The sequence below is a fragment of the Podarcis tiliguerta genome (genome assembly GCF_965153285.1).
Source record: "Podarcis tiliguerta genome assembly, chromosome: 2".
NCBI lineage: Eukaryota > Metazoa > Chordata > Lepidosauria > Squamata > Lacertidae > Podarcis > Podarcis tiliguerta.
The window spans coordinates 82,528,854-82,551,177 of NC_139535.1; the positions used below are offsets into that span (position 1 = coordinate 82,528,854).

Below are 22,324 nucleotides of genomic sequence, written 5' to 3' on the forward strand. Positions count from 1 at the left end.
AACTTCGTAGAGGACACACAGAGCAGGTGCAGGAGGATCAAATACAGTAATCACTGTTTTGCTTATGGACAAGGCTTTATTGATGCTAATTGTGTAGGATTCTTTGGTGCCATCCAGTGGTTCAACTATGCAACAGCTTTCCCTTGGCTAAAAAGCAGCCTGAATATTAGAATGAAGCAAATGAGAAAACATATTAAAAACAACGAGGCTGTTTTTAAAACATGCAGAGTCTTGATTTATGAAAATGTGGCTTTATTTCAAATAAATTTACAATAAAATATCTCAACAATATTTTATAAAATTAGGTCACAATATAAAATTTACACAGTGGGTTTATGTACAAAAGCAAGCAACTCTTGCATCTATTAAGGAAATGCTCCAACAGACAAAAGGTACTCAATTTCAGTAGAAAAGTTTGCATTTATAATGCACACACTTCCTTCCTTCCTTCCTAAAGCTTCTTACAAACAGCTACTGAAAATCACAGTGCATCACTCTGCCTTTATTGCCACAAATTGCTTTTACAGGCAGGTCTGTGGCAGTGGTCTTGAGAGGGTAAGGTGTTAAGATTGCAACTTGAAACCAAGGGCAAACAGCTCATTTTAAGGAACAAAATCAGTGCTTTAAAAACAAAAAACAGGACATACAAAAGCTGTTAAAAGCACCACTTTGTGGCATCCCATGGCTTCTGTGTGGGCACCTTTCTGGAAGCTTTCTAGGGAAGAATTTGAGACTTGACATCCTTGTCCTCAATTCTTCACCCAGCAATTTCTTGATCACTAAACTACTAGCTGATACTTTGAGAAATCTGCATTGCACCTAACCCCAGGTTGTTCCTCTCCCTGAGAAAAGAATATGCAACTGTTACACATGCAAAATATGTGTGTGTGTGTGTGTTCAATAAGAATAAAAAGTGGAATGAGAAGGTAGGAGGACCCTGTTCACCTGGATTTTTCCTTTCCACATTCTGCTGACACTAACACAGACACTCCCTGCAACTGGGAGTTCAAAATGCCCCTTTAGTCACCACCTCCCACTATCAACAATCAGTCTCACCCATTTGCATTCCCCTCTCAAAAGCAAGCAAGTAAACAGCATGTATTATTATTATAACTTTCATGTAAAAATGGCTTAATTCAAGTAAGAAGGCGATTAAAATGGACCTCAGTGCTACCTACATTTCTCAGGTTAACATTTTGTTTCCATCTTCAGGGGGGAAAGGAGTCCCGCTCTATACCAAGGGTGGAGAACTTGAGGCCCTCCATATACTGTTGGACTCCAGCACCCATCAAGCCCCAGCCAGCATGGGCAATGACGAGGGACGGTGGGAGTTCATCATCATCTAGAGGACCATCCCTGCTACAGAACAAGAGAAACCACGATAGCTGTTTTCCAGTTCTGTTATGAGGCTTCTTTGGCTCTGCTACAGCAACCACCCATTCATAAATTCTGCAGTTGTGCCTTCTGAAATGATTCCACCTGGGTGTCGCAAATCTGGAGCAACACAAGAGCATATAACGCCCTGCATTCCACGATACCAGGAATGGGGAAACAGTACCCATCTGCATGTTGCTGAACTCCCAACTCCCATCATCCTTGACTATTGGCCATACCCAGCTGAAGATGGTGGCAGGTAGAGTCCAGCACCACCTGGAGGAACATGGGCTTCCTGTGCCTGGAATAAACGCATTGGTGGCCAAGAACACCTCAAAGCCATCCAATTCTGTAGGAAGTTAGGCTAATAGAACAGGTTTGCTCCAAAGGCTCTCCTGCAGAGAAGTAGGGCATCCACTGACAACCATAGATGGCTATTAGTGTTTTCTTCTCCGATCTTATTTTTACAGAGAAGCACTCTGGTTCATCTGACACTTGTCATCAAACCGTTCTGTTCCATTTGAGAGCACACCCTGCTCCAATTTGCCCTTCAGTTTCATTCAGTGCATGTTCATTCATTTTGCACGCTTCCTGCTGGCCACCAAATTCCAAATTCCAGTTCCTGGTGACTCTTAACAGACTGAGCATCGGGCAATTTTAACAAAGAAAAACCCAAGGTGCAACATACTGCAATCCCTGCAATTTGTGAATGGCAGCAAAGCATAAGCACAAAAGCTGCATTCAACTCCAGCTGTAAAAAAATACCCCACCTCTGTTGTTATGGACTTGTTTGTAGGGCAGTAAGTACCATCATCAACATCATTTTTTATTTGTATGCCGCCTTTCCACAGTTAAAAAAACAATGCTCAAGGCGGCTTACAGCATAACAAGATTTACATAATTACAAAAGTCATAAACAATAAATAAACCACACCAAAAAAAATACACAACCAAATGGGAAACAATTTCCACATAAATCAAAATCTAAAACTAAGAATACACCATTCATATCAGAGTTTAAAATGACATAGGTAAAAAACAAAAACAAAACAAAACAAAACAGAGCCCTCTCTACCCAGCAGCAGCAGCCGCAGCAGCAGTCCTTTATAGAGCCCATCAGGCCCCACCCTGGGCAGGACTGTGAGTGGCAGGACTGGGGCCCTCAGGCGCTGAGCAGGGGAGTCCTCCTGGGTGGTAGCCGCAGCAGCAGTTCTTATAGGCCTGTCAGGCCCTGCCTTGGGCCAGGTGGTGAGTGGCAGGACTGGGGCCCTCAGGCGCTGAGCAGGGGAGTCCTCCTGGGTGGTAGCCACAGCAGCAGTTCTTATAGGCCTGTCAGGCCCCACCCTGGGCCAGTCACATCAACAATGCCCTGTTTAAAGGGGGGAGCAGACAGCTGCAATTCTCTCACTCTCAGTGAAGTTTTTCAGTGGTTTAGCAGAAACTGGCCAGTCAAACCCTCCAACTTCTCTGCATTTCAGATGTGCCCCCATCACATTCATGCCATGCCATCTGCAATCTCTCTCTCTCTCTCTCTCTCTCTCTCTCTCTCTCTCTCTCTCTCTCCACAGCACTCATGGGGGAACCACAGATGGTAGATATTCTTTCCCCTAAAAAACACCAAACCCTTTCATATTCCAGGGGTGTCAAGTGCTTGTTTCCCAGTTCTGGGAGGACTACCACGCCCTGCTTCTGCTGAAGCCAAGCTATCCAGCATGGGCAGGAAGACGCATGCCATGGGTTTTCCTCTTTCAGTGGAGGTCCATCTCCATTGGATGCCTGGTAGCACCTTTGATCAGCACTGGGAGTTGGAAGCAGTTCACTCACTCCATCCTTTCCGACTCCCTAGGGCAGTGCCCCACTGAAGGTGGCAATGGGTAAGCAGAGAAGAGAGCAGAAGTCAGAGGAATTCTGGGTAGGGAGAAGTGAACAGGGGTTCTCCTCAATGCAGGGCTCACTGGTCTTGGGCTTGTAGCATGCAGAGACTTCACACCTGTGAATACAGCAGGGCATTGAGATTGAAGCAGAAGTTGATTTATTGAGGAGACACAGACACATTTAAGTGCATTATTAACCCTGAGCAAAGCTGCAGCACATTCTTCAGTCAATAGGTGGGCATACTGGTGCAGCCACCTAGCAGAAATACATAGGGCAGGTTTTCCTTGGCCCCTGTACCTGTAGATTGACTATGCAGTGAAGGGGACTCTACTTGGAAAACTTAAACTCAGAAGCCACAGCTTCACCATACACAAGGAGTATATCTGGATGGATTTTATCCTAGATCAGAAGTCCTGATCCCCATTGCAACCCAGATGTTTGGCCTGCTCAAGTACACAAAGTGAATGGCACCCAGCTTGGATCCTGAAGATCACTGCAGAGATCTCCTATGAGAAAGTTTTCAATTGTGAACTAAGCTGCATAAACGGTGAAGGGTCACTGTTGGATAAAGTAGACTACGCTTAAGGCTATCCACAAAGAATATTCAACACTATATACTTTTTAATGGACTTAATCTAGAGGGAGACGACTGACAGGCTGCCCCCAAATCAAATTGCTGTAAAGGGCTACTTGGGTCACCCTGAACAATCAAAGCAGCTGAGGATTAGAGAATATGTCCTCCAAACTAACTAAACCTTCTTACAGGATCTGCTGGAACTTGGTGGGAATGAAGAATTTGCTTCACCCCAGGGACATGGGTGGCGCTGTGGTCTAAACCACAGAGCCTAGGGCTTGCCGATCAGAAGGTCGGCAGTTCGAATCCCCACCACAGAGTGAGCTCCTGTTTTTCAGTTTTAGCTCCTGCCCATCTAGCAGTTCGAAAGCACATCAAGGTGCAAGTAGATAAATAGGTACTGCTCCGGCAGGAAGGTAAATGGTATTTCTGTGTGCTGCTCGGGTTTCATGCTGCCCACATGATCCGGAAGCTGTCTGCGGACAAACATCGGCTCCCTCGGCCTATAGAGCGAGATGAGCGCGCAACCCCATGTTTTTCCTACCTGGTGACACTCTGCAGAATTTTCTTCTCATCCTGGTCCAGGCACACAGCAAAGGAACAGTTCACCCCAATAATCTGGACCTTGTCCACTTTCATCTGAGACACACTGATTTGCTGCAGAAGAAAAATCAGTCAAATTATTGGTGGTGGTTGCAGCAGCAGGGAAATTCACCAAGGCTAAAAGCATTCTTGCCCACCCAACAACACCATGAGATGAAAATAAATCCACAAAGGGTCAAGACCCACAGGTCAGGCTACCTGATTGAAACTCTTCTTGGACTTGGAACTCTGCCTCTTGATTACCTCTGTTGCAGTGAGAGTTAAGCATTCGGTTTTTGAATCTGGAAGAAACAGGAAAGGAGCTATACTAGTATATGGAACTTTGAGAACAACACCTCCAGACATCCTTTTTATTGTGCATTCATGATTATTTGTGTTCTGATTGTATCAGGATGGTTATACATGATCCTGCTTTCAATACTCTGTGCCTGCAGAGGTTTTAGGGCAGACATGTTTCCAATCTGTGCATGTTCCATAGCTACCTACTGAAAGCCTGTCACTTTTCATACCACACATGTCCCGGAGGTGGGTGATGTCTCACTTTTGTTGCACTTTGTGCAAGAGTGCCCCTCCAGACGTCAATAATGCAGCAATGTGAGAAACTGAGATATGAAAGCTAAAAGCTAAATGGCACGCTAAACCTAGGTTATGGACAGAACAATGGAATGTCTAGGCATGCTTTTGTATAACAAGAATACAAAGCTGAAAATGAATGAACTGCAGCTAAAATATTATGTTCATTTTTCACATGGTCTAGTCCTTCCCCTGCCCAGCCCCCTAATATTCTTAAGAGGGTCTCTTCTCCAGTCTTCAGAGAGTAGCTGGAAATGGGGAGGCAGAAAAAGGTCCTCCTTTCCTTCCACTCTGCAGTTTTAATCTGAAATCTCAGGCATGTTACTGCGCCCAGAGCTCAGAAATGGCTTGCGCTAATGAAATTTCTTGTCACAAAATGTGCCTAGAACAATGGGAGTTTCGAACACTGTGATGCAGTAACACTAGGAAATAACAACTAGTAGAGTTGAATGATGTGTGGATGGTTTAGCATCAACCTGCCGCTAATGCACTATTACTGCACTAGTGACACGTTGCAGAATGCACCCTCAAAAAAGCACCAGTCTGGAGGGACCCTTAAGAGCCCATTATAGAAGAAGCCACACACAGTTACATTTTATGGACAGCAGGGCTGCTCTGCAAAAGTTCTGTAAGCTTCAGGAAGAAGTCTATGAAAGGTGTAGTCCAGCGGCTACAGTTTCTGCAGCACCTCAATACACCCTTGACTCCAAAACTCATCACACTTTCATCTCCCATCCCTCCTCCTCCTTCACCACCATAGTATCAAATACCAATGTGTTAGTTATCTTAACCTCAATCCCTTTCCCTGGCACATAATTTGGGGGCAAAGCTGCACACAGCAGACACTTGCCCACACTTTTCTGCAGTGCCTTCCCATTTCACACCTTACAAAATCCAAGAACCAATCTGTGATGTTCTGCTAGATGGTTCCTAAAAATGTATTTCCGTGAGAAAACCCCACTCAGTCTATGCAAGCAATTAAAAGTATTTCAAATTGAAAGCCAGTTGCTTTATAGTGGGCTAAAAATAGAATTTCTTTAAAAGAGCTGGACCAGCGTCAACCCTGAGTTTCGTGCAGAAGGTGAGCCAGAGTCCTTGCAGCATTAGCCAGAAAGTTTGTGACACCTTGTGGCCAAGTGTATTACTGCATGACTCTGGCAGATTAGTTAGTTCTGAAGCTAGCTGTCAAGCTGTTTTTAAAAAGCAAAAGGGGAGGGATGAAAAAGGAAGTTGCAGCATTTGGTCAACAGAAATGCAACATGCAGAAGTAGTAATCCAGGTGGGTCGTGGTTTGGGGTCTGGCCTACATTCCTATGCCAACTGTCCCACTATCTGTAAGAGGTTTTGAAATCCCCAAGGGGCTAACTACACATGCAACAGAGCCAGATTGTGTGGATTTTGTGTGCAGCAGCCTTTTCCTTGCCTGGCAGAAGTGGCATAACTCCATTCCAAATGTGCATGTCAGCAGCTTCCCTTCAATATGCTTCAGCAAAACAAGGAACCATCATAACAAGACAACAGTGTATATATTTATATAGAAATACACACACGTGACAAAACAGCTTGCTCACAACACACACACACACACACACACACACACACACACACACACAGACACAGACAGACACTGAGAAGAGCATGCTCATCTACATCAGGAGCTGCCTTTGTTGCAAAGGGCTTCTCCAAATCACCTGGCCCATTCTCCACCTAAGTGCTGGGAGAAGGTGGCAAAAAGTCATGTTCACCCTAGCATAAAGACTCACCAAGCTCTTCTTGTTTCTTACAGGTCTTGCTGAGATTGATGGTTGTGCAGACTTTCTGAATGTCATTCCAGCGGCTCCGTCCACTGACTGCTCTCTGGAGGGATCACACAGCACCCCAGTTATTCTCTAGTCTGTGGAAGCATGCAAGAAAGGGGGGCAACCACTGCTCACAGCCCCAGCCCCATCTAATTAAAACATTCTCCAAAAGTGCTTCCAGAGTGCAAGTCTTTCGCTCACATGTGGCCTCTTCATTCCCTGTATTTTGCCTCTCTGCAGCTGGTCCTCTCCTTTCCAGCCCAGCTAAAGCACTAGGCTTGAATATTAGAGGCAAACATCAGCAATAGGAGCAAGCAGCAGCTGCTACCTCTGAATTACCTTGCTGTAGGCGATCTGTAGTGTTAGTGGGATTGCTTCTCTGTCTCCATCTATGCCCAGTCGCTTGCAGCCTGGACCTGCACCAAAAAAAGGGGGAAAGAGAGGAGGTAGTACCTTGTTACAGACAAGGGCTATGTAGTGCAGAGTCTCTTGTAATGTATCCCAGGACATTATACTCAAGAGCAAAGGGGAAGGCAGATGCAACATAAGGGCAGGTTCTTCAGCAGCAGAACATGGAAGGCTTCGCAACAGAACAAACAGATGCGCAAGTCAAAAAACTGAAAAGCTGCCCCAGTCATCAGCATTGCCTCTGCATGTCCCAGGCTCGCCACCCCATACTCTGCTGCCACATTCCCCAGTTCAACTGGAAGTAACTTCGCAGAATTGATCAACCTACTCTACGTAGGTGTCTGAGAGAGGAAAAGAACACACCCCATCCTGTGAAGGTAGAAAGAAAACCAGGCTCTCCACACCCCCCTCTCTATTCTGTTGCATGTTGCAGAGGGGGAGGAGAAGGAGCGGGTGATCCTCTCGTTTCTGCTGCTGTCCACAGCTGTGTTAACTTTCCCCAGCAGGAGGAGATGGCAGCAGAGGCTACCAGATAGACAGATGAGTCCAGTACAGGCAACAGGCCTCAAGAAGAGGAGGAGAGGCAAGTCCAGCGTTGGAATTTCTAGTAGCATGCATGTCTGTCAGTACAACTGCAAAAGGTCCTCTTGTGTAGTGGTTAAGAATGGTGGACTCATAATCTGCTGAACCAGGTTTGCTTCCCCGCTCCTCCACATGCAGCTGCTGGGTGACCTTGGGCTGGTCACACTTCTCTGAAGTCTCTCAGCCTCACTCACCTCACAGAGTGTTTATTGTGGGGGAGGAAGGGAAAGGAGATTGTTAGCTGCTTTGAGACTCCTTAAGGGGAGTGAAAGACGGGATATCAAGTCCAAACTCCTCCTCCTCCTCCTCCTCTTCTTCTACATGTTATGTCTGTATTCACCAAGAGTTTCAAAGGTGCCTAATCCTAGTGTATTAATAGGAGAATACCCATCCCAGCAGATCATCATGCTGTCCAAATTCTCAATTTGCTGCTTTTTCTATGGATTAGGAATTTGGTTTCCTCCTGCCCACCTCTGTTTTCCCCTTCAGGGGAATAGCTATGTTAGTTTGTTGCAGACATCTATCAGAAGCATACCTGAGGCTTTGATGGCCCGTGTGGCTGCTGAGTGGCCCAGCTCTAGGGAGTGGATGAAGATCTCTGTCCTTGTCTGTCCTCCAATGAAGGTGAGCTGCGGAATTGAGGAAGGAAGAGGTCAATCCAGCATTTCTGAGACACCCTATTCAGCTCAGCCCTTCTTTAGGTCAAACATTTTCTAAAAACAACCCAGTAGCTTAGGGGCAAAAATGGGATTCTAATTAACAGAGTACCAATACACAACTTTTTAAACACAGACTAGGTCCTTTCAATTGCATCACTGAAAAGAAGAAGACAAGGACCCAGAGTTATATGCTGCTGAGGAAGTCACTCTATGCAGTATAACAAATAGGCCTGGAGTGAGGAAGCCAACATCAGTTTGTGTGTGTGGAGGCCACACAGAGTTGGCTTCAAGAGGAGCCACAAGCAGAAGATTGTGTCAGGCAGTTGGGACGTATTTACACAGTGACTTCATTCAGGTTGTGGTTCAGTCATCAGGCAATTACAAAGTATCATAAGTATCAGACACTTATGTTCACACACTTTTTCATTTCTCATTTCAGGGTAAACCAGAGTTTGTTATCTTGTCTGAACTGGGTAAAATAAGATTATGAACTACTGCTTGCCTTAAACTAGAGCTGGAAGCCTCAGTTTGAACTGGGTTTCCAGTCCTGGATTGGAGAGAGCAGACAATTGTTCTCTGATGGGACCCATATCAATTTCCTATGGAGGGGCTTCCAATTTTCCTGTCATTAAGGCACAGACAACATTTTTAGTAGGCAGGTGTGTGTGTGTGTGTGTGTGTGTGTGTGAGAGAGAGAGAGAGAGAGAGAGAGAGAGAGAGAGAGAGAACTGATAGTGGCTACCACATTGCAAGTTATCTATATTTGACAAATGTGACAGTTACAGAGTGAAAGTAGTGGCTCAAATCATGGAGGCCCAGCCTGGCCAAACACAAGACAGGGAACACGCAGTTGCTTCTCATCTCTCCAGCAAATATGAAGTGAGTCTTTAGCTGTGTGGCCAATCCCATGAGGCTTTAGGACCAAACTCACCTCTACCTGATAGACCTGCAGCAACACTGGGCGGGTAGCAAAACGACAGTAATAAAGGATCATGTCAGCAAGGATGGGGAGCTGCTCTGTTGTATCTTCTAGGGGCTCACCCTCAGGTTTGGCAGATTGCTATGGAAAGAGCAAAAAGTGAACAAACCCCTCATTCACACACACAGGTCTAGGCCAAGGATGCCCTGGTGATTCAACTGCAGCACCTACTCTAGTAACTCTTTCTTCAGCAACATAAGCAGCTTCCTTATCCCAAGTCAGACCATTGGTCTCTCTAGCTCAGCATTGTCTAAACTCACTGGCACTGGTTTTCCAGGGTTTCAGACAGGCATCTCTCCCTGGGAGTTGCTGAGGAGTGAACTCATGACCTTCTGCATGCAAAGCAGGTGTTCTACCACTGAGCTCTGGCATCCTCCAAGAGCAAGAGAGGAGTCGACATTTGAGCACCCTGTGGCTATTTGCCTGAAAATGTGCACCGCTTAGTCACAACAATTCTGTTTAAAACCAGAATCGCCAACCACTGCAGAAAAAATGAGAACAGCATAAGTATTCTCAGCAGCTGCCTTATCTTCAGTGCTTTACTTTGAAGAAGAACCCCTTCTTCAGGCAGATACATGTAGATGGGGAGAGTGCTCCATACAGCCCCCATAGGAACCCAGCACCAACAGCAATAGCTGGTGAGTTGGTGGGTGGTGATGGCAACATCAGTGAGTGGGCAGCTAGTTGGGCCAGCTGAGGAGATGGCAGTGGTGATGGCAATCTGTAGCCTTGAGCATGGCTCTAGACCCACACTGGCCCACCACCTAAGCTCAAAGGATGGGGGAGATGACTGAGTGTAGGCTCATAGGACACTGCTACACCATGAGGCCTGGATCTTACAAAAAGAGAGTGCGCTGCTATTTTAGAGCATAAGCAGTATAGAGTTCAGGACCTACCTGGCATAGAACATTTGTGGGAAGGTTCATTAGCCCAAGAACATTGCGCTCGTACCATGGATCCAGCATACCAATGTAGACCGAGATATCGTTTGTGCTGCTCTCCACCCCTGCCAAACTAGGATCCTGAAAATCAAAGAAAGAAGCATAGCCCATTAGCCAGCTTGCTGCTATCGATGGCCAGGTCTTACCAGAATCATAGCAAGAGGATGCCCAAATTGCTCCCAACATCGAAAGAGATCAAGGTTGAAATTCCTGCTGTGAAAGGTTCTTGATTCTTAGGGTGGAGGCACATAAGCCAGGCTATCCCCACTATCTCAGATAATGCAAGAAGGTTCTTTCCAAAATAAGGCACCCCAAAATCACCAGTAATAGCTAAAAGTGAAGATATTGTGCCTCCTGGCATAATGGAACATGCTCCCTGGAAGCCTGCCATTCCCCAAAAGCATACCATTGATCCACGGGAATGTGGATCTCCTGGAGAAGGAGGAGGGTAGGTCAGTGCAGATGAGGTAGGGCCACTCCTCTTCACGGGGACATAGTAAAACTGCAGTTTGAAGTACCGAGTTAGCCAGGGGCAGCTGCTTTCCTGAGATCTGCAGCAAATGAATAGGAATGGACACATGGGAAACAGTGAGATGGAGACCGCCCTGCTACAGCCTTCAGTCCACAGTCCTAACTAAGCCCAACAAGCCTCCCTATTTGTCCAAGTCACACCCACCTGCCCTACACCTGGTCACCAGGGCTCACAGAACGCTGTGCCTTTGATCACATGGTTTGATTTGAAACCCAGCAGGGAAAACTGGATCACCTGACAACATTGACATTTCAGCTGATTGACACATGGGTGGTCATGACAACCTATCAAACTCAGCCCGTGGAGAGGGGATATGGATCCAGACAGACCCAGTTCCCCACCCCTGTGCTACAGTCTGCTAGCATCCATCAAGAGATATAAAAGAAGGGTACAGTACTGTAGTAGTTAGGCATACTGCAGAGCTCAGAACCCATTTTGGAGCCCATTTTCATGACATATTGGTGGCATGACAGGGTAAGATAGGGTATGAATTGATGGTGTGGTGTGAAACTCCAGAGGGGACCTTATCACCCACTCCCTTGGGCCAAAGGTAGGTAAGCGGGATGTTAAGAGGAAATCCCTCCCGTGTCTGCCAGCTGATCCCTTAACAGGGACTCAGCAAGTAGAGGAGATCACCAGCAGACAGCAGGTTGTTCTGCCACTCACTTAAGATTGCTGTAAGCCCGGGCCACTTTCCCAGAGATGCGGTCGGAGCCAAACACAACCACCCGCAGTGTTGAGACCTTGGTGTCCTCATCACAGCTCAGGAAGGGCCTGCGCTGGACACAGGCATTCTGCGGCAAACGGGTCTGGAAAAGTGTGGCACTCAGTGCATGCTGTGGCAGAGAGTGTGCACGCCGTGAGCGTGTGGGGATGCGCTCTTTGACCACGGGGTTGTAGAGGCTCTCGGCTCGGCGCAGCGGCAGTGAGAGCGACGCCATCTCAGAAACGTCCCGCAATTCCCTGCCCAGGATGAGCTGGCTCTTGCTCTTGAACAGCTTGATTATCCTGTTGCTCAGGCGATACCGGTGCCTGGGAGATGCCTTCTCCTCCTTTGGATCCAGGCGGCCCATTGGCTCAAGGGAGCTCTCGTCACTGTCCTCCACATAACCGCTGTCCGTGTAGTCCTTCAGGCTGGAGACAAAAGTCTTCAAGGAGTTTTTAGAGTCCAACAAGAGCTCAGAGTCTTTGGAAAGGGCGGAGAGGACCGGTGCCTGCGAATCACGGGGACTGACCTCCGACAATACAGAATACACAGATTCCTTGGAGACAGCAGCCAATGAAGTCAACAGAGAAGTTCTTTCTGGACAGTAGCCATCAGCTTCTTCCTCCTCCTCCTCATCTTCCAAAACCACAGGCTTTGGGAAGTGCCCCTCTTTGTCTAGTACCTCATTCAAGATGTCTGCAAAAGGGACAGAGGTGCAAAATTAGGAATAGAAAAGGAGAAAATGTATACAGTTTTAAATTTTAGATTGCTTTTATACGCTCTGCTCTAATAGCACCCATTTTAGACCTGGAGATGTAGTAGGGCACAAGGGTCCCACTAGATCACAGCTGATGTCGCCAGGATTATCACCCCTTGGGGAAAAGAAACATACACAGCTGTGCATGGGAAGCCATAATGGAGCCAAGGAACATCTCCTGGAATCAAGCCAAATTTGCTTACATGTTTCCAAGCTTACCAAAGTTATCCTTATCCCATCTGTAGGTGTAACACCGGGCAACAGGGATGGGGATCAGGTGGAGCTTACAAGGCTGGACTTCCCCTAAAGAGACAAGCAACCAGAGATTAGGAGTGCAACATGCTCCTTCAGGATGGTATGGAACTGACCACATCCAAACATGCCCACCCACACCCCAAGGAAAAACTGCCCTAATAATTTCCCACCTGTGATTTCAGGCAGCCCAGCTGCCTTTGCAATCTCCAGCAAAGCAGATTCCAGCTGCTCCTTAGCCATGGAAAGGTCATTGCTGGTGGCAGCTGCCAGCTCCTGAGCTTCTGTGGTGCTGGCAAATATCTCCATGAGCTTTTCTAAAGGTTTCAACTGGAGATAGAGAGGGAGAGAGAGAACAGTCAGCAGAAGATCTATCTGGTGTCTTAGCATCCATTTCACACACTACACAATATACAACAGGTGGGAGGATGGGAGGACAGAGTTTAACCATGATGCATGGGCTGTGCTGCCCTGTTCTGAGCAAGGAACAGGATCACACAGTTTAGGCAGGAGGAATTAAGGTTAAGTAAATATCCTTCAGTGCTGCAAGGACACAAACACACACAGAAAAAAATAATGCTGTGGTTTTGGGGGTAAAACCAATCTACTTCCTGAACTAAATAGTCAACCTGCAAACAATGCGAGGCAAGTTATTCAGTATCCTTCCTTCTCTCACCCTTTGACCCAAGCCACTTTCTTAGCTATGCCAGTTTTGATTGATTTGCCATCAAAATGTCTGCTTCTTCAAGACTGAAAACTCCTGGAACTTATGGATCGCTCAGTAATCATTCCACAGAGCTATGCATCCAAGGCCCCAGGCCACACAGCTTTCCCTACCTTGAGAACTTCACGTAGTCTTGTCAGGTCACATTTGGTCCCAAAGTTAGCTTGGTAGATGTGCTCCAGGAGTGTCACCAGTACCGTGTGCTGGGAGTGCTCTGCCGTGCTCAGCTTTTCAGCAACTGAGAGAAACTCCCCATCAACCTCTGAAGGGTTCAGCAACAGGACTGTTCTGTGGGGGGTGGGGAATAGGTAAGAGAGAAGAGGCAATAGGACGGCAAGCTGTTAACAGCCCAACTCAGAAATGGAGAGACTCAACGTTTATCTGTGCCTGGGGCCACAGATCACTTTCATAATCTATGAGCTATTGGAGGGCAGGAGAAAAAATGCAGAGGCTCCATACTTCAATTAATTCACATCAAAGCACCAGCAGATGGCACAGTTTTTCTGTTTTTCTACACCCACTCCCCTTCTATGAACCAGCATGCTTAGAAAACATAGCCTGGCATTGTTGAGATAGCTAGCAGTTATAAGACTGCAGAGAAATAATCATAATCTACAACTAGCCCTCCCTATCCATGAACAACTGATAACCATAACTATATCATCTCTGATGGGGTGGTGGACTGAAAAGGGGCAGTTATAGACTTGTCTGCACCTCAGCAGACACACATCAATTTAGGGTCAGACACAGGTCACTTCAGAGTCTGGGCTGATCCTGTACATATCCATTACGATCCCACCATCCACATTCCTTTCCCAAACTGTACCTATTTGAGGGGAACAGAGACCAGCTAACAACAAACCAAAATTCCCATGATTCTTTAGGGGAAGCCATGGCTGTTTAAGTGGCAGCATTCTGCTAGTGCAGTTGAGACCTACGATCTGTCACCCTACCACCACTGGTCTGGGAGCCATATCTTTTGTCTGGGGCATTTCACAGCTACTCGTAGTGATAGAAAGTCACTCTGCATACTCAGGGGACTATTTCATTTATCCTTCCTTCATATGGTCCAGGAATTTCCTCTGTTCCTCTGTTACCTAAAATAAATGCTGGGGCTGAGCCCTGGTACAAGCCAAGCCCTGAGCAACAGGAGGCCCTGGGAAATTTAAAGGAGGACAATATCCCACAAAGCTCCTTTCCTTTCCTAACCCACAGAAAGCAGTCATGATTCCTGCATGATACTTACACAATGGAACTCTCACAGCTCTTTGCAGACAGACCATGCTCTGCCCTAACCAGCCTTTGAAATGAAATCCCTGTTAAAAGAAAGAGAAGGTTGTTAAAACACAACAGTGGCATCCACTTCTCACTGAGACCTCACAGAACTGGTGGGCTCAGGTGGAAGAGACAGGTGAACCCCACGGGGGGGGGGGCAGGGGTGAATGGAAGAAGGAATTCAGCTTGAATACAACTCATAACCATTATCTTCTTGGATAGGGTCTAACTCCCAAACAGTTTGACACACAGTGTTTTTTTTAACCAACATTGATTTCCCCAAATGTGTAGAGCTATGCAGAAAAAGAAAGAAAGAAAGCCAATACAATTTGCTTGCAGCAGTGAAACAACCCATCAGGCCAATTGCCTCTCAGCAAATCTGTTGGACTGGAGGATCCACCATGCAAGGTGAGCAAAAAGCTTAGAGTAGCTTTCCAAATCTCTCAGCCTTGGAGAAAGATAGCTTCAAGTCAGTCCACCAATGGAACTGGAAAGTTTTGCATTCCCCTGTTTAGGAGTGCTCAGCTACTGCTTCCTTTCAATAATTCACCACTGCGCAATTCTCTCTCTAGCCATTGCACATTGAGAAAAGTGCTACCTACGCGATGTCCGCTACTCCAACAGTTCTTCCATGTTCCACAAATATTCTACCCATTTCCAGTGCAGCTTCTCCACCCTTGAAACAGTCCAGCTGAAGGACATGCACCCCACAGAGCAATTCTTACTTACCCACTCAAAAACTCTCTATTGCGTGTGGTCACATGGTTTGCAAGGAAGCAATAAGGTAGTAACTAGGCCCATTTCACATTGGCGACATACGTTAGAAGTGCATGGTGTCTCCGAGGTTTACAGAGCTACAATTCCCACACCCTTAACAAAGTACAGTTCCCATGGTTTCTTTGGAAGGAAACCATGTGCTTTAAATGCATGGTGTAGATGAGGCACCTGTTTTTTGAGGCACCAGTAGCCACTGGGCCCCTGGATGTTTGCATCCTTGGGCATTTGACAGATAAATCAGATTAACGATTGCAGGCACTGCATAATGAAAAAAGCATACTGAACTCTCTCAAACTTCAGCTTTCCTAAGAACTCCAATAGTTCAATTTAAACTGTGATGATTTACTGAAAGGTCTTATAGCAGAAGCAAGGAATTGGCAGCCTTAATGAGGAAATGAAAAAGAGACACCCTGTATTTCACCTCTAATGGCATTAATAGGCTCTTCCAAGGTAGATCTGACACTGAATCTGTTGCAGGTTGAAACACAATGCTGGGCACCCAGGCACTTTCTAAGAAAGCCTCTCCATTTAATTGGGGAAACTGCTTAATGAGGAGTAACAGAAGGCTGGCTGCCAGCATGGCCTAATTAAGAAGCTTCCACTGCATAAACTTTAAGAACCCTTATGAGTGCTGATAATCAACGGGAGCAGAGTCTAAGCTCATTAAGCAGAGGCTGCACCATAGTTCATGAGCAGAGACCAGAGGTCCCAGTGTATCATATGGAAATTATCTGACACAGTTACCCATTCAAAGTCCAAGTCTACCTGAATGGATTCTCTGTTGTTACTGGAGCATTTCGATGAGCTATTCATCCCCTTTCAAGTGAAGCTGGAGGGTAGGAGAGCAATGGAGTGCAACCACATCCATTGTGCCAGGCAAATGACTTTGCACAAGAAACGTTCTATCCTTGGGTGGAAACCATGGGCTTATAAAAGGTCAGAGTACTGAAAGGAGCTCTCCAGCCTCTGGTTCAAACCCTTCAGAAGGGGGAACCTTAGACAAACCACTGTACTCCCATTTTTAATCTCTACAGGAAGATACTACCCTCGCTGGAATGTGTCCTTGAACTGAGATACTCCATGGCTGAAATGTAGCCTACTGTCCAAAGGTTGACACTGCATTCCTTCTTCCACACTTCATTTCTTCTTTCTTTTTGCCTCTGGCCCTGCCTACTTTTACCAGCACTGGTATGTGGCCCTTGGAAGGCTGCCATCTAGGTCTGTAATGCATCTTGTTTCAGAACCAATACTGTTGATATGCAAGCACTGAGTAAGCTTCTTTCATCAGGAAACAGCCTTAATGCTTTTACCCTATGTGCTGGCACCATTTGCACACCATGCAGCCTGCCAGCAGGATTATGGTGTGGGATGAAGCCACCACACTCTTATAGGCATGTGCATGAAACACCCTCCAAAAATGTTGTGCTTGCTGTAGAGAGTGCCTCTACATGAACACATATGGCTACGAGTGTTTTAAAAATCAACTTTCAGGATCACTGTCTTGACTATTATTGCATTGTTGGCAATAACCCTTGCCACGATGTATGCAGCCCACTCCAGTTCATAGCACAGTGTTAGCTTCAATGGCTATATGGCTCATAAATGTACTGGTGCAACTTTAGGTTTCTCAGTCATTCATCAACATCAAGCACACACACACCCCAAGAAGGAAGAGTAAGCACCACTGAGAGCTAAAGGAACCCTGCTGGGAGCAGACAATCTGGATCCCTACCTGGGGCTTTGAGTTCATTGCTGATGAAGGTCAGGAGCTCCTGGCAGATATTGCAGTATGGCACAGGCCAGGTGAGGAAGTCACGGTACGTCCTCATGGCTCTCAGAAGGAAATCTGACTCCAAAGGAAAGTGTGGTGTCTATAAAGAAAATAGCAGTGGCATAAATAGACCAAGAAGTGGAGGCCAGCATCTCCTTACCTTCTTCCAGATTTGGGAATTCAGCAACTGTAACCATGCACATTTCCCACTGCCAGCTTCAGCTGCCAGCTCTGTGATCAAGTTCCTTCAGCAAAATCTCTCTCCCCCCCCACCAAGGAAGCCATTGGAGAAAAAGAAGATGGGCTGATGCTACATGGGCTCAAGTTCAAGTTACCCCTGCTGAGCAACAGTGCTGAATGCTTTGAGTAATAGCCCCAAAAGATGTGCACACACCACCAACACAGAGGAAAGCAAAGCATCAAGGTGAAACCCAAAGTGTAATTTGACTTTGCTGTTAGTCATATAAGGAAACAGAATAAATAAATAAATAGGGGGTTGTGGGGGGGGGGTTTCCACACACATATAGAATTCATCAATGGATCCTTGCAGCACTCAATTTGCAGTCAACAGTTAGAAGTTCCTCTGTTGAAGAGTACCAATAATTGACATCAGGTGAGACAGAAGCTCTTTGGTGGTGAACAAACCGATCAGTCAGTGTTACAAGTCGGCACACAATGAGCATGCATGTGTAAACTAGCACTCAGTATCTAGTTAGATAAAAATATTCCAGCTACCAATGGTTCTTCTAAAATTCAGGAATACAGAGGTTGACCTGAGTCAGTAGGGAAACTCAAAGTTTAATCTATGTTTTAATTTTGTATGTATGAATTGCTATGAGCTCTGTTGAGTCCTACATGGTGAAAATCTGGATACAAATTTTTAAACAAAAACAGAAGGTTTTCTCGTCAACTTTAACAGCCACAGAGCCAATGCCTTCCGTTATTCATTCTAGCAATGCTGGGACAACTTACACACATAACAGCTGAGCTGAAGAGCAGAGCCAGTGGAGCAAAGAGATCATAGTTGCATTTCTCTTGGACCTGCAGAGGAAGAAAAGAAAGCACAAGAGGGAAGTGAGATTCTGGTAGAACTACCCAAAGAAAAGCTACCCAAACTGATCACCTGGAAGCTTTGGAGGAGAATTGATGTGTGACTTGACAAGATTGCTATTTGCTTCTTTCTAGGTAAAGTCTACTCTCCAGGTGTTATTTGTTGCAGTGGCAAGTCGCTCCTCCATGGTGACTTTGAGCCCAGTCATATCATTCATGGGTTCTTCAATCACCTTCTCCAAATGGCCCTCACATTTCAGAAGTGTGTCACTATTTCCTAGCCATTTAATTCCCCCCCCCCTGCATTTCCCTTTTTGTATATAGAAGATGTGCCTGGCACACCTTAGTAAATATTCCTAACAATATGGTATTTTTTGATCCAGTGATAGAATATCATTGGGTAAGCTGAGAGAGAGAGAGAGAGAGAGAGAGAGAGAGAGAAGAGGGGGAAGTTCTCACACAGTTCCTCTTTGTCAAGAAGAGAAACCAAGCAGCATTTCAGCAACTAAACATGGTATATTTGCATCTTTAGTCAGAACAGCTGCAAAGGCTGCATGTTGCACAACAAAATACAACAGAAGCTGCGTGACAGGGTCTCAGTATCACCCTAGCACAGGTAAATTGATAGCAAGATCTCCAGGTCAAATTTCTTATGCTGTGGTTTTCTTACGTAAAGCCACTGGAAAGCAATAGTCAGACTGCTCAGCCAGTAGAGAGAATCATCCGCTTTAAAATGTAGGACTCTGAATACTGCTGCTGCTACTAATCATACTAATTTGTTTTGGGGTTTTTTATTACGTGGAAGTCAGCGTAGGGCTAAGTGGGGCATTGCATGAGTAGAAAAAGGTCCACTTGCTCAAGAAGACTTTCCTGCACTCCTCCTCACATGTGCCTCCTAAATTTGTTCTGGGGTTTCCTCAACCCTCCAGAGCAGATTTAGTGGGTACAGAGGGGCACTGGGGGGTGGGTGGGGGCAGAGAGGGAAAGTCCGATTGCACAAGGGCACCTTGGTCTGTGAACAAAACAGCTTAGGTGCATCCTGCTCATTACTATTATTATTTCTATCACTATCATTTTATTAATTATTACTTTTTTTTATTATTGCTGAAGTATCTCCTAGAGAAGGAAGAGAGATGATTAGCTCCCTGAAGAGGGGAACAACCCGTCTACAGCCCTTTGTGCTCTTGCAAGGCCCTATAATGATGCTGTGGCACATAGTACCCCTAAGTGCAGTACAGTTTCTTCTTGCGGGCTCTCACCTGCTGCAGATTTTTGCATGTTGAGCCACAAGACTATTTTTAAGCCAAAAATTCCTCAGAATAGCCAGGGCAGGGCCCCCATTAAACCCGCCAGGAAGTTATACTGTCTGACAACAATTTAAAAAGAAAGGGCGGGGGGAAACAACTTCTAACTAACGGGTTCACAGGAAAACCTGCTACATTCATTCCCTGGGCAGCAACCTTGCTGTGACCCTGTTGCAAACAAGAGTCCTGGAAAGCCTTTTGCATGCCACAAGCTGGGGTCTCCCTTCCTCAATTCCCCACTGGCCTGCCATCACAATAGCTGGGAAACAATGGAGGCAGGGAGCTCAGCCTGCCAAGCAGCTCCTAACATTCTGCCATGTGAGAGACAATTGCTCCCTAATGGGGAGGTGTTGGACAAAGCAGGAAGTAGGAAATCTCCACTTGACTCTGACAGTTGCTGACCCAGGTGTTCTAACTCATTCATTGTCCTCTTTTTCCCAGCAGCGAAATTCAAACCTCCAGATCCAGCATAACAGAGAGCAGAGCTGGGCTCAAGTCAACCCATGATCCTCAAGGACTCTGAATCCCATAGGATCCCATGCACAGTATCTGCATTGCCACATAAGCAGCAAGGTCAACTCCAGCTCAAGACATTCTGCTGCAGGGTGGGGAGGCAGTGGGGAGAAGTAATACAAATGGTGTCTTGTGCCCACTCCTTGCAGCAATGTGCAAAACAAAGTAACTGGCAAACTGCTGTCCTTTAAAAGTTCACAGAGACTGCTGCTGAGGCCAGATTGTTCTTTAGTCGTTTAGTTGTGTCTGACTCTTCGTGGCCCCATGGACCAGAGCACGCCAGGCACTCCTGTCTTCCACTGCCTCCCGCAGTTTGGTCAAACTCATGTTCGTTACTTCAAGAACACTGTCCAACCATCTCGTCATCCCCTTCTCTTTGTGCCCTCCATCTTTCCCAACATCAGGGTCTTTTCCAGGGAGTCTTCTCTTCTCATGAGGTAGCCAAAGTATTGGAGCCTCAGCTTCACGATCTGTCCTTCCAGTGAACACTCAGGGCTGATTTCCTTAAGAATGGATAGGTTTGATCTTCTTGCAGTCCATGGGACTCTCAAGAGTCTCCTCCAGCATCATAATTTAAAAGCATCAATTCTTCGGCGATCAGCCTTCTTTATGGTCCAGCTCTCACTTCTATACATCACTACTGGGAAAACCATAGCTTTAAATATACCTTACTCTAAAAAAGGGGATGAGGAACCTGAAGCCCTCCAGGGACTCCAACTTTCATCCGCCTCACCCAACATGACCAATGGTCAGGGATGCTGGGATTTCTACTCCAGCAACATCTAGAGGGCCACAGGTTCCTTGTTGCTACCCTAAAGATATGGCTGACTCCAAGCAGGATTCAACCAATAGCAAGTACAGGGGCAGGTTTGTTGGATGGGGGTGGGATTATTGCTTGGTTTATTATTACCTGTAAAATACTAAACATTTAAAAAGTGGGACATATCCTCTTATGTGTGGGTTCCCAGGGCGCAAAGGGGGGGGGGGAGCAATTCTGTGAGTGACAAACTGACCTAAACACCAGATTCTGTTTCCAACATACAGAGCAATGAGTTACAAATGACTTCAAAAACTAGCGACTTCCTCCAGGACATGTTGATGCCATTTTGGAAAGAAGTAGTCCCGTTGCAAGGTATTATGTACATCTGCTCTCTTGCTTTAAATTGTTTTAACATGTTGAAACACCATGCATAGCACAGAACTTGGTCAAAGGCAAACTGAAATAAGCAGCAAGCTGGGCTGATGCACAAAGAAACCAGACACTTTTCATTCTTATTTGTACTAGAGGTATTCCAGATTCTTAGAGAGAGAGAGAGCATCAGATGGAGCAAGAACTCCCTTTGTACAAATATTCTTCTTTCCTATTGCCCTCTTTGATTTACCTCTTGGGTCTTTTGCAAGATTTTCTCCAGAAGGATGAGGTAGTTCCCTGCATCACGACTGACCAACTCCTGGAGACTCCAACAATTCAGACAAAGCCCAGCTGCCAAAAAATGAAGAAACAGGTCACGTTCTGAGCATGGAACGAATTCCAGAGCACTCAGTGTCCTAATTGCAGAAGACAGATGTTCATTGCAATTTTGAGCTAGATGGAATATAGGCAAAATGAAAGAGATTCATGGACCATAATGAAAGCTACGAGAAGAGATGTGTGTGGAGTCATTAAAAAAAAAGATAGGTAACTACTGAGAAAGAAAGCTCATACACTACTATGTGGATCCAGTTCTTCAAGAGAGAAAATGCATTTACCACCCTATTAGGGATAAGAACAACCCGGAATACAGCATTAGGGAAACAATATATTTTTGAGCTACACCAATTATTCCCAGTTGGGGTTAATTCATTAGCCTGCAGCAAATCATGTGCACTAACTGTTAGGGTAGAGCTGCCTCAAAGTTTCCTATGGCAACATGTCCAAATAATATAAGCAATCCATAATACACATAATTCATTGAGTCCCTGAGGTGAAGCAGTAAAAGCAAAGAGCCATTGCAGCCATAGACAATACTACTCTCCATCTTCTTCCTGCTACAGGATCTGTGGCAAAGTTTTGCATCGCTTTTGCATCTTTGCGGTTAAATTGCTGGTCCTGCATGGAAGGATTAAAAGAGAGAAAGAGACACATACACACTGAGGCAGTGTGTGCAAACCACACAGGGATGGGCACCACTGTGGCATACTGGTTAATGTGGTTAGGACTGGGGAGACCCAGGTTCAAATCGCCACTCAAACATGAAGCTAGCTGGGTAGCCTTGGACCAGCCACTGTCTCTCAGTTTAAATCAACCTCACAGGGT

General features: G+C 45.9%; 1 protein-coding gene across 2 annotated transcripts in view; it reads right to left on the reverse strand.

Moving 5' to 3' along the window:
• Window positions 1-235: 235 nt before the first annotated feature.
• PIK3R5 (phosphoinositide-3-kinase regulatory subunit 5) overlaps window positions 236-22,324 on the reverse strand; it is a 54,467-nt gene continuing 32,378 nt past the window's right edge. The window contains exons 3-20 of one of the 2 annotated variants that reach the window (XM_083429787.1): window positions 21,411-21,511; window positions 18,134-18,202; window positions 17,123-17,261; window positions 14,585-14,654; window positions 13,452-13,626; window positions 12,788-12,944; window positions 12,582-12,665; window positions 11,566-12,301; window positions 10,774-10,918; window positions 10,323-10,448; window positions 9,379-9,507; window positions 8,324-8,417; window positions 7,138-7,214; window positions 6,763-6,856; window positions 4,625-4,707; window positions 4,368-4,480; window positions 2,718-3,364; window positions 236-2,609 (exon numbers count right to left, since the gene is read on the reverse strand). In XM_083429787.1, coding sequence (XP_083285913.1) covers window positions 3,217-3,364; window positions 4,368-4,480; window positions 4,625-4,707; window positions 6,763-6,856; window positions 7,138-7,214; window positions 8,324-8,417; window positions 9,379-9,507; window positions 10,323-10,448; window positions 10,774-10,918; window positions 11,566-12,301; window positions 12,582-12,665; window positions 12,788-12,944; window positions 13,452-13,626; window positions 14,585-14,654; window positions 17,123-17,261; window positions 18,134-18,202; window positions 21,411-21,511 — 2,540 coding nt within the window. In that variant the 3' untranslated portion in view covers window positions 236-2,609; window positions 2,718-3,216. Of the gene's footprint in view, window positions 2,610-2,636; window positions 3,365-4,367; window positions 4,481-4,624; window positions 4,708-6,762; window positions 6,857-7,137; window positions 7,215-8,323; window positions 8,418-9,378; window positions 9,508-10,322; window positions 10,449-10,773; window positions 10,919-11,565; window positions 12,302-12,581; window positions 12,666-12,787; window positions 12,945-13,451; window positions 13,627-14,584; window positions 14,655-17,122; window positions 17,262-18,133; window positions 18,203-21,410; window positions 21,512-22,324 lie in introns of both variants that reach the window. The other variant, XM_083429786.1, reaches the window with a different exon arrangement.